This window comes from Protopterus annectens, chromosome 1.part1 (genome assembly GCF_019279795.1).
Source record: "Protopterus annectens isolate FY-2018-M chromosome 1.part1, PAN1.0, whole genome shotgun sequence".
NCBI classification, from domain to species: domain Eukaryota; kingdom Metazoa; phylum Chordata; order Ceratodontiformes; family Protopteridae; genus Protopterus; species Protopterus annectens.
In genome coordinates this window covers 597,662,063-597,674,606 of record NC_056726.1, presented here as the reverse complement: position 1 = coordinate 597,674,606, position 12,544 = coordinate 597,662,063, and the positions used below count along the sequence as shown (strand labels likewise).

Genomic DNA, 12,544 nt, shown 5'->3' with positions numbered 1-12,544 from the left:
TACGTAAAGAGTGGCGTACAGCAACAGTGGTCCCTCTCCACAAAGGTGGTGCCTCAATGGATCCTGGAAACTATCGCCCCATAAGCCTGACTAGCTTGGTCTGCAAAGCTATGGAAAGGATCATCATGGACCTCATAAATAAAGATATTGGGGACCTACAGACACTGGATCCTACTCAGTTCGGCTTTGTTAAGGGCAGATCCTGCCTCTTGAACCTGGTTGATTTCTTTGAAACAGTCACCAAGGCCATTGACGAGGGGAAGGTGGTCCACACAGCCTAACTGGACCTCGCAAAAGCCTTCAATACAATACCCCACTCGGGCATTATAGATAAGCTCACAAGCTTAAATATAAACCCTTATGTCACTAGATGGGTTGCAAACTGGCTCAAGGACAGAATCCACATGGTTAGAATTGCTGGTGCCATGTCAGACTCCAAACCAGTTACAAGTGGCGTCCCACAAGGCTCAGTCCTGGGACCTCTCTTGTTCGGTATATATTTCTCGGAGGTACAGGCCAACACGGAAGGACTGTGGCTGACCAAGTTCGCAGATGACTGCAAACTGGGCATCATAATCAACTCTCCAGCCGACACAAGCATCCTCCAAAAGGGCCTAATAGAAACAGACAACTGGTGCCAGAGCCATGGCCACAAGCTAAACGCCAAAAAGTGTATAGTCATCCCCTTTGGCAAAAACAAAGTGCCCACAAATTACCACACAGGTGGTAATCCATTAAGTACAGAAGAAGTAATTAGGGACCTGGGGACCCAAGTTTATAGCAATCTCTCATTTGACAACCACGTGGCCAAGGTGGTTAGAAAAACATTTTATATAGTCCACCTAATCATGAAGGGATTCACATCTAGATCAGGGGAGGTCATCGTGCCTCTTTACTCATCCCTCATCAGGCCCATAATTGAGTACAATGCCCCTTTTGGGATGTACCTTACCAGACACCTGCAGCAACTGGAAAGACCCCAAAAGTACCTCACCAAGAGGATCAAAGGGCTCAAACAAATGCCATATGCTGCCCGGTTAAAGAAACTCCAGCTCTACTCAGTGGCATACCACCCGCTCAGAGGCGATCTGTGCCTGACGTATAAAGCCATGTCCAACCCGGAATTAATGGACATGCTGCACCTCAGAAAATCCAAATCCCATTGAGCTACACACTCGAGAGACTTGAACCTCAGCACTGAAAGAAATAGGACATGCTGGAGGGACAGATTCATAACCCAGAGGCTCCCTTCACTCTGGAATAAAATCCCAGTCCAGGTTAGGCAGAGTCCCTCATTGACTCTCTTCAAGAGGAATCTTGATGAGTGGATGGGAGATCACAGGTTTACCCCGGGTATCACTTCTGTGTCACTGTTAGACAGAGGCACAGTATACTAACCTCGAAAAAGGGCATAGCAAAATTCATTTAAAATGGGTGGTGAAAGCCAAACACACTCTGGCTAGGCTTATAAATGCCCTAGGGCAGATAGCCTAGTATGAACCTATGAACTATGCCGCAGGGTAAGGTCCATTATCCGACCAGACTTTCAGAGCTGGCCACCCTTTCCTCACAGCTAGGATGACATCTTATTACAGCCATCTTCAAATACTTGATATATAGGTGGCATCTGCTAGTGCCATCTTTAGTTCTTTCTTGCTTTTCCTACAACAGTGCTACCCTAAGTTTTAGCCCTAAGCATGTGAGACACCAAGGGCAGAGGTGTAAGACCTGGTGAACACTGGCTGACCATCATTACATGTAAATAATACAAGTGAGGCTGAGTGGAAGGGAGTACTCACCCTGACCCCAATTATCTTAGATCAGGGAAGAAAATAAGCCTCCAATAGTGACCTCACTATAACACCTACTATTACTGCTGCTTACAGAACTGCTTTTGCTCTTTACATGGATCACTGTAGGGAACATTCCCAAAGCTGCTTGCCACACCACCAGGAGAAGGATGGGGGATTGCTACATAGGAAAGAAGATCATGCCTATCAGGATGGGACAGCTGAACCCTACTTTTTGTCCTACATGCCACATCCAAACTGCAGTGCTTAGAGAAGATAGGAGAAGAGGACTATGTGGCTACTTATAAGACATCTTGCACACTAACTCTTCTTAGGAAATCAGTAGTAACTGTCATTCCCCTAGATAGGCAAGTCGTAACTTTTTAATGTAGCATCTTCCAACTGGTACTGTAAAAAACAACTCAATCCAATGTGCTCTTCATTTACAGACCGTCTATATTCAGACTGCTATAGCCCAAGCTTGCTTTCAGCAAAGGAGACAAGTAACAGTTCTGACATTCTGCCAGCTTTGGCTCCATCCAGATAACAGATCAACTTAATGTGAACTACTCAGCACAAAACTCTATGTCCCTTACTCTGAGGCACAGAGGGCAAAAACTTGGTTGAAGTTTAACTATGTAACCATCTCAAGCATGAATGAGAGGTTAGTGCATGTACAAAGTCACTAAGTGTTTGTGGAATATATGATACGATTCACTGCACATTAGGATCTGAAGCTCTGCAGAAGTGATTTCAATGAGGAACATTGTTTTCCACGTCAAGAATTTCAGGGTTACAGATGCCACTTACTTGAAATCTTTTAACTTTTCCAACACACGGTTCAGGTCTCAGGCTGAGGCTAAACTCCACCTGGGGAGCAAGAATGCGTATTTTTGTCTGTAAAATCACTCTGGGAAGCAGGGTATCAGACAGAAAGCACAAAGAAATAAGCAAGCGATGTCCAGGAAGAAGGTACTATCTGCCCAAGCCATTATGTGAGGCATTAACAGAATTTTTTTTTAACTGTATTGGTTGGAAAAAAAAAAAACATGCCAGATCCAGGAATGTCCCCCTGAGCAACATCCATTCACTTGAATCCAAAGAAGTCCTGCTTAACTAATCTACCATTACATTCCCCTGGGCTAGTACACAGGCAGAGCTAAGGGATGGTCTGGTCCTAGGTTCACATACCAAGTCAACGAAGGTGATATAAATGTGCATCCCCATTTATGTGCCGCATCACTATAACATTGTCTGTGATATCAGTCTCTTACATCCAGACATGTTTAAATGCCATCAAGACATGGATGACCACTGTCATCTCTTTGATGTTTATGTCTAGTCCACTCAAAACCAGAGTCTTATCTTTGACTAAAGCATTCACAGCACGTTCCAGTATGTCTTTCTGCATGTCACTCCATCATGGGACATAATCACATTAAAGGTACACTTATGGGAGGATTGGGTCAAATAATGGATTCACCTATCAACAGGAGGTTTCCAGAAGCTGATGTACTCTTATTAGACACTAGGTGTTTTCTTGGTGACATGATGATGAAGGGGGTGACGTAGACGATATATTTTGGTGGTTGGGATGTTGCTACCTATTCTAAAGAGTTAGAACAAATTACACTGATACCATGTCAATTAAATCTGAAGGAAACTAATTAAATAGCTTGAATTTGTTTTAATATGTTTTGCCTTTTTCCTAAACCTGGTGCCAGGTGAAGATGTACCAAATTACCTATTCTTCCCCTCCTTCTCTGCTGACGTAACTCCTACTACTTAAGTGCTGCACTGTGAGGAACTGTCATGACTGCAGGCTTGTATGAATGAATGGGTTACAACCCTGATTGGCTTGATTGTGTTACTGGGCATGTGAATGCATAGCTCATGAGGAAATAATGAATGAGTGTGTGTGTGTGTGTGTGTGTGTGTGTGTGTGTGTGTGTGTGTGTGTGTGTGTGTGTCTGTGAGTAGGTGGGGCTGCAGGATGGAGAAATCTAAAGATTAGATAGTAGCAAACAATTTGAATTTACTCCAGAGTCTGTGGAGCACCACAGTCTGAAGCATGGAATACATAAAGTGTCTCAAAAGAGGGACATTTAAAATCTCTGACTTGGTTGCTGTGGCAGACAGGAGACATGGCTCAAAATCAGGCTTGTCCTGTGCAGACTGAGAGGGCCGACAGTCCTCTTCTGTAATACTACACGTGACTTGAAAAGCACTTCTGTTTTGATGCAGAAGTGACCAGATATAAAGAGAATGCAATTTGTGAGGCAGCCCCATTTTCATTTGTAATGGTGAAGTTGACTATATATAACAATAGTCTTTCAAAAATGCATCTAACATCTCAAATGCAATCAAGAGGGGAGAAAAACACCAACAATGTTGAAAGGATGATTTAAGTAACTAAGAAGTTAAAAAAAAAAAACAGACAAAAAATACAAGTCTGGGTTCCAGTAAACCCCAGACACAAGAATTTATTATACAAACCCGAAAAATAATCTAAAGCTAAGAATGGGTACAAAGTGATACGAAGAAAGGCGAATAAAATGTATTACAAAATGCAAAAAGTCCTGCAGTAAGCTAACTGTTACTATGGTCTTAAAACCAATGTGTTCAGATAAAAATCTATAAAAGACACAGATGGGCAATGGATTTTGATGTACAACCCCATAAACAAAGTTTAAATAATCCAGTTTTGAATTCCAAATACACACATTTCCATTCCCAGGTGGTGCAGAAAAGCACAATCAAGTGACATATTCCAGAGACGACAAAAAGCCCTGCTACTCTACAACCTTTAGAGCACTTTAACTCATGCACAGTGAACACTACACAAGGGAGTAACCTGTGCTCATTTCTAAAAAAAGAAAATCAATTCTGGGTTCTGTGACCTCCAAGAACAGTTACAAGGAGAGGAAGCTGGATAACCTTTACCCTAACAGTTAACAACTGCTGCTAGCAAAGTGCTTACATAGTAATAGAGAGAGACAGAGACAAAGAATTCAATTATTTTGTTTATACAACCATAACTTTCAAGCAGTATATAAACTGTCCAAAAATGAAAAACAGATTTAATATTAACATTTTAAATGTAGACATAATTCGAACCTTTATGTTTATATTGTTACCTGTAGCAGACATTTTCAGTGCAAGGGTTGTGTACTCTGACTATAACAAACACATGCTGGAAATGAGAACGGATGTGTTTAGAGGTAAAAGGAATCGCTCCTGGTTCTTGGAAGACGATGGTGACAATGTCATTTCCTATGTGCCTCTTCCTCAAAAGCTAGAACAGCAAAAAGAAAAAAATAAACAAACTTTGGTTACCTGGACATAAATGGAAAACAATCTAACATTAAGAAGTAAAGTACTCGCCTTGGTGTGTGACGCAATATTCAGTGAAGGGCCCCACACCTCATTTTCATTTTATGGCTACTTGAAGCAAAATTAGAAGTTATGTACCTACCATAACGTTCCATGTTAGTTGTCTTCTCTCGCCTTCTTTCTTGCTGGATGGGTTCGGAGCCGATCCTCGGCTCCGACTCGGCACTTGCTTTAGCTCGAGAACTCCTTTTACCAGCTCGAGGCAACCCTATATCCCATGATGCAAGGCGGAACTACCTCAGATCTCGTTTGGCAGCTAACTGACCCTGCTAAAGACTATCCTAATATAATTAGGAACCCTGGTTCCTAAAAGAAGTCCTCATAACAATGCTCCAGAGGAAGCAATCTAATAGGAAACTCTCCAAGATCTGTCCAGGCCAGGGGGAAGGAGGGAGGGACGCAAGAAAGAAGGCGAGAGAAGACAACTAACATGGAACGTTATGGTAGGTACATAACTTCTAAATGTTAAGTTGTCAATCTCGCCTTCATTCTTGCTGGATGGGACCGTGTCCCTAGCACCTGTATCCCGGGTGGCTCAATGGAACAGACTCTTGAGAACTGTGGAACCAAAACTGGCCCTATCTCTGGAGGCCAAATCCAACTTGTAGTGAGACACAAAGGTATGAGGAGTGGCCCAAGTAGCTGCTGCACAAATAGTATCAATGGGAAGTCTATCCTGAAAAGCTACAGAAGTGGATAGACTCCTGGTTGAATGTGCTTTTGGCTTAGAAGACAGTTGTTTGCCCCTAAGAGAATACACATAGGAAATGGTGGAAGTCAACCACCTAGATAAGGTCACTTTAGAAACTGGAAGACCTAACCTGTTCTCTGCATAGGAGACAAACAACTGGTCTGATTTTCTAATTTGTTTAGTCCTATGCAAGTAGTACCTGAGCTGACGATGGACATCCAAAAAGTGCAGCTTCTGTCCAGCTCTATCAGAATAGTTAGGAAAAAAGACTGGTAGATCTATAGATTGGTTAATATTGGTTTGAGATACAACCTTGGGAAGAAAGGAAGGGTTAGTTCTTAACGAAACCCTATCCTTGTGAAAAATCAGATAAGGTGAACGAATACAGAGGGCCTGAATTTCAGAAACTCTTCTTGCAGAAGTAACAGCCAGTAAAAATATAGTTTTCCACGTCAATAACTTCAAAGAACATGAAGCAGACGGTTCAAAAGGAGGTAGAATTAGGGATGCCAACATTAAGTTTAGATCCCATTGCGGAGGAGGGTGTTTCACAGGCGGTTTTAGAAGAAAAACTCCTCTCAAAAAGGCCCTGCATAACCTATGAGACATGATGTTATTGTCATGCAAGCCAACATGATACTTGGAAATAGCAGCCAGTTGTACTTTGACTGTAGATGATGAGGATCCTGAATGAAAAACCTCCGCCAGGAAATCCAAAACAGAATGTACGGGAGCAGTAAAGGGATCAATTTTTCTGGCGTTTGCCCAAATCGAAAAACGTCGCCACTTGCTAGCATAAATAGTCCTAGTGGAAGACTTCAAAGATGAGACTAAAATGTCTCTGACCGAGTCAGAAATCATTGGTAGCCTGGCTAGGGAAGGAAGTGGAGCAACCAAGCTGTGAGGTTGAGAGAATGAATGGCCCGGTGCTGTTGACCCGACTGGTGGATCAAACGATCCGGAACTGGGTCCAGATGCCAGGGGTGCACCAGAAGATGACGATGCAGAGACGGAAACCAAATTTGTCGAGGCCAATATGGAGCAATGAGGATCAATTTGGCTCTCAAAACGGTGGCTTTCTGAATGACTTGTGGAATCAATGGAAAGGGGGGAAAAGCATAAAGAAGTCCCCGAGGCCAATCCTGGGTTAGAGAGTCTCTCAGGGGTTGACCTGGAAGGGGAAATAGTGTGAAGTAATCTGGGCACTTGTTGTTTAGAGGGGTAGCGAAAAGATCGCAACAAGGAGTGCCCCACTTCAGAAAAATCTGATCCACTACAGATTGATTGAGAGACCACTCGTGAGGCATCAGAATAGATCTGCTTAGCCTGTCCGCCAATAGGTTGGACCTGCCGGGGATGTGCGTTGCTATCAGAAACCGCTGAGAAGAGATCGCCCATTGCCAAAGTCTGAGAGCTTCTCGACATAACGGATAGGACCTGGTTCCGCCCTGTTTGTTGATGTACCAGACCATGGACATATTGTCCGTTTGTACTGCAATAGTCCCCGTGGGAAGAAAGTCGTCGAGGGCTTGCAACGTTAAAAGCACTGCTCTCATCTCCAGGACATTTATGTGCAGATTGTATTCTATGGGTTGCCACGTCCCGTGGACCATCCTGCCCTGATAATGCCCCCCCCACCCGATCAGAGAGGCATCCGTGGTGACAGTGGCAACTGGAGGAGGGGGAATAAAGGGTCGGCCCTGATGAAGAAGAGGGGAAGATATCCACCATTGTAGATGAGTCCTGTACGACTGTGTCACCAAGATTTCGTGGCTCATCGGAAGATCGTGGTACGACCATTGTGTGAATAACATCCACTGCAGGAGACGCATGTGGAAGCGAGCCAGTGGTAGAAGAACTATGGCCGCAGCCATTAGGCCCAGTACTTTCAAGACAAACCTGGCTTTGATCTTGTTGCATTGTAACAGAAGCCGAACAAATTTTTGGATGTCCAGAATCCTTTGATCTGTTAGCTTGGCTAACATTTTGATTGTATTTAACTCTGCGCCTATAAAGGTGATAGATTGGCAAGGCAGCAGAGAGGATTTTTCGAAATTTACCGAAATTCCCAGATTCCTGCAAAGCTGTAGGGTGTGGTCTCTGGACTGAAGAAGCTGATGCTTGGTGGTGGCGGAGAGGAGCCAGTCGTCCAAATAAGGAAACACCTGGAATCCTCGACGTCTCAGGTGAGCCGTGACCACTGCCATGCATTTGGTGAACACTCTGGGGGCTGAAGTGAGGCCAAAGGGCAGTGCTCTGAATTGGTAATGACTGGCTCCCAGCCGAAAGCGGAGAAACCTTCTGGAGCGCTTGTGAATCTTTATGTGATAATACGCATCCTGAAGGTCTATAGAGCACATCCAGTTGTCCTTGCCCAGAAAGGGCAGAATGGACTGAAGTGTGACCATCCGGAATCTTGCCTTCTTGACAGACTTGTTTAGTCTGCTTAGGTCTAGTATTGGTCTCCAATCTCCCGTCCTTTTGGGGACCAAAAAGAATCTTGAGTAGAAGCCGGATCCTACTTGGTCTGCCGGCACTGCCTGGATGGCTCTTTTTTCTAGGAATTTTGAAATCTCCTGTCTTGCTAAATCCCTTTGACCGGGTGAGATGTCTGGAAGGGATTGTAGAGGTACGGGAAACCTTTCGAAGGGGATCTTGTAACCCTCGGATATGATCAACTGTACCCACCTTTCTTGGGATAGGGATTGCCAGGCTACTGGGTACAGTGAAATTCTTCCCCCGACTGCCTCCAAGGGTGGGCAGTCGGGCAACACCTCAGGGATGCTGAAAGGGCTTCTCAGGAAGAGACTCCCTGTTGCCCTGATTCTGAGGACCCCCCCTGCCTCTAGGGCGGCGTCTATTATTGTTACCCCCTCTGCCTCTGGGGGTAAACTGACCACGTGTGTCCGGTGTAGCTCCTTGGGCTTTTCGGAACCACATCTTCCCCCCCTTCTGACCCTTGGGATAAGGTCTAGAAGGAGTGGAAAACTGGACTCCAACGGCAGAAAGAGTTTTACCGTCCTGCTCACATCTGGTCAAAGTATCCTTCACCTGAGGTCCGAACAAAGCCAAACCAACAAAGGGGGTGTTGGTGAAGGACGCCTTAAAGGGGTCCGCAAAATTACACAGCCGCATCCAGGCTTGGCGTCTAAGAGCAACACCTGTGCCTGCGGCCCTGCTCGCTCCATCGGCCGCATAGGATATGAGCCGCATGGAGGAGTTAGATATGGAATTCAGGATAGCAAGCTGTGAGGCAATCTTTTCCTGAGCCCCAGCAGCAGAAGGATCCTGGACTACTTCTCCCAGTTCTTTGAGAATATCTCGTTGAAGCCTGGTGAAGTGACAAAGGTAATTCAGCGAACGCATAGCAAAGGTCGCTGAAGAAAACATCCGCTTTCCATACCTGTCCATGGTCCTAGAATCCTTATTAGGAGGATGGACAGGTACTGAAGGATCCGCCAGTTCCTTCTTAGTGGCCGCAGCCACCACCATCGCATCTACAGAAACACCTTTGGAAAGGAACTGCTTATCCGAAGGGGCCGTGATGAACTTGGATGGTCTCCTGGGGACAGGTTCCACAGAATCTGGAGCCGCCCACGCCTTCCGAGCCACTACCTGCATAAGTGGGTCGAAAGGCGGAGACACCCAGGAGGTGGAGGGTCGGGATCCAAACGCCTCCAGGTATACCGACTCATCCTCGGAGGGGTCAATGGAGGGCCAATTCCCCCTCTGTTTGAGGAGCTCAAGGATGTCTGAAAATGAGACATCCTCAGAGGGGGACCGGGGGGAACCCTCCGACTCATCTAAGTCGGTATCGGATGTAGTAGACTCGGGGGAGTCTGTGTGTTTCCTCTTACACGTCCTCTTCCGAGGGGGTTCCCCTGCAGGATCAGGAGAAACCTCGGAAGAGGAGGAAATTCCCAGTGGGGAAACCTGAGGCGATGGATCCCTGGGCCTGAGAGCAAGAGGCTGGCAAGAGGCATCTGCAGGCACTGATGAGGGAGGAGCTAGAGGGACGGACCGTTGACGTGGCTCTGAGGCCAGGACACTCCTCATCACCTCAAAGGCTCCTCTCCCCAGGAGACCAGAACACACCCGCTCCGAAGAGACAGGAATGGTCGGCTCCAAAGAGAGAGAAGGCTCCGAGGCCGATGTCGGTGCCGAGCTTACCAAAGCCGAAGCCCCGAGAGGGAGAGCGGGGTCGGACAAGGGTCCGATGCCACTAGCCCCCTCGGAGCCGACAGTGGAAACCCGACGACCGGATCCTTCCAAGGAAGGTCTCAAGGAAGAGATCGGAGCCGAGGACGATGGAGCCGAAGGATGTATCGGCTCCGGCATCGAAACAGTTGCTGCCCCTAGAAGCTCCGGCTCCGAACTCTGGAGAGGAGTCGGAGGAGGAAGCTCAATGATAGGGGTTATAGCCACAATCTGTTGAGACGGGCTATGGAGCATTTGGGCCAGTGCCTGAGACTTCAACAGCCTGCTTACCACCTTCTCCAAATCATGGTCAGACAGCCTGGAAGATCTCGAAGATCGGCTCCGATGGCTCCGCTCCGATAAAAGAGGAGACCCCGGAGCCGAGTGAATACTCATAAGAGAAGGGGACCGGGATCTCTTATGGGTCGAAACCATCGGAGCCGAAGTCCCTTGAACTCCAGATGGAGCCGAGTATATCTCGGCTCCGATGCTGGACAAGGTGTCGGCTCCAGCCGGAGCCGACAAGGCCACAGTAGTCAGAGTATCGGAGCCAGCCGGCACAGAACCCACTGCTTTAACAGTATCGACTCCAGCCGGAGCCGATGCCAGCTCCGACGGAGCCGAAGTCACCGGAGGAGGCTTAGATACAGTAGCCTGAGCCTTCGGTGGCTTATGTGGTTTTCCTGACTTAGGAGGAGAACCTTCAGGTTTAAGTAAACCTCGGAGGATAAGTTTATTCCTCCTTTCCTGCAGGACTCTGGCTAAAAGCATGACACAACGCACAGGAGTCCTGCAGGTGCAAAGGCCCCAGGCAATACACACAAGAAGTGTGACCGTCTGTCAGAGACATTTTCTGACAGCACTGGTCACACTTCTTGAAGCCTGAGACCTTGCCTTCCCTAGACATACTAAAAAGGGATAGACACAAACAGTCCCCACAAACACACAAATTAAATCCCTACACAAGCACACAAGAAGGGATCACCAAGGGGAAACTAGGCCTAACAAACTCTACTGTACTTAACTTATAAATTTAGAAAAGGTCTGAAAAAAAAAGGGAAAGGGTGGGCTGTAACTAGATTACAGACTAAACTAACACTCAAAAAAGAGAAATAAAACTCCTGACTAGACTTTTCTTATTTTACTAAGAAAAACTTACCTCAGCTGGCAAAGGAGACCTCTTTCGCTAAGCGGCAAACGAGATCTGGGTTAGTTCTGCCTTGCATCATGGGATATAGGGTTGCCTCGAGCTGGTAAAAGGAGTTCTCGAGCTAAAGCAAGTGCCGAGTCGGAGCCGAGGATCGGCTCCGAACCCATCCAGCAAGAATGAAGGCGAGATTGACAACTTAACATCCCTAGATCACTAAAACACATTTGAAACCTTGCAAAATGGAATGCATGCTAACTTCTGTAAATTAATATTCCACGTTAATGATATTTTGCCTTCCCTTCAAACTGGATACACTATTAGGTAGAAATTAAAATACAAACTTTAAAACAAGCAAACTCAAGTTTTGAGAAAATCAACCCCAGAAATCACAACAGCATATCTGGGCAATGTTACAGGACTGCAGAAAGGACTTCAGTGAAGCTTCAATAGATTGTTGTGCAAACCATTTCAAGTACACGATGGGTAGAGAAATGCTACAAAGAAATATAATACATAAAGGACCCCTTAAGAACCACATGGCCTTTGTTCAGTATACTCACCTAAGAGTGTACTTTCTAAAACGGGATCACGGAGTGCTATAGGAGTCAAATGTTCTTTAAATAGCGGAATTTCTGTGGCAGCAGGGAGTGTTGTCTCAAGCTGTGGCAAGGAACCCAGCAATAAAAGAAAGCAGTTTACACAAATTTTATTCTGTTTTTTTTTTTGTTTATGCACTATGAATGAGACAAACATAAGAATGCTCCCAGCAGCCCATAGCATACTTTACTGCACCACAAACAACTTGTGCTTGATTAGCAGCATGGGAGCTGAAGCGGTTTCAAGGAAGGATGGGAGTGACAGGCTCATTTCAACACCCTTATCCCAGAGAGAGAGCGGTAGCTTGGCTCACTGCAATAAGCAATGTATGAGCTGCATAAACATGTGAACTGCTCAGTCAGGAATATGCTCATGCAGGAAAGCATATATGCACCCCCTAACAGCAACAACTGTGGAGGTGTCACGGCTGCTGCAAGGTGGGAAGAGTTGGGGCACACTTGCCAGCAGCAGTATGACACTGCTCCAGTGTTGTTGCTCTCTTCACTGGCCCCACGTGAGTCAGGTTGAGCACAGGAAAATCCGACAGACCCATTAATCAAGGTCAGGAGCCATTGGCTGCCAATGGTCAGCTGTGGGAAGGGGGAAAAAAACTAAGTCTCTCTACTGTAATTCTGAGCACAGAAAAAAGTATGGTAATGCACTAGAACAATGACTACAGAAAAAAGAATAGTTGTGTAAAATCTTACCATAACCATAGCTGTCCTT

The 12,544-nt window shown here is 45.9% G+C and overlaps 1 protein-coding gene across 1 annotated transcript in view; it reads right to left on the bottom strand.

Annotated features, from left to right (window-relative positions):
* SIPA1L2 (signal induced proliferation associated 1 like 2) overlaps positions 1–12,544 on the bottom strand; it is a 2,064,602-nt gene that overhangs the window by 1,021,188 nt on the left and 1,030,870 nt on the right. The window contains exon 8 of the mRNA XM_044087172.1: positions 4,928–5,085. Within this exon, the coding sequence (XP_043943107.1) occupies positions 4,928–5,085 (158 nt within the window). The remainder of the gene's footprint in view (positions 1–4,927; positions 5,086–12,544) is intronic.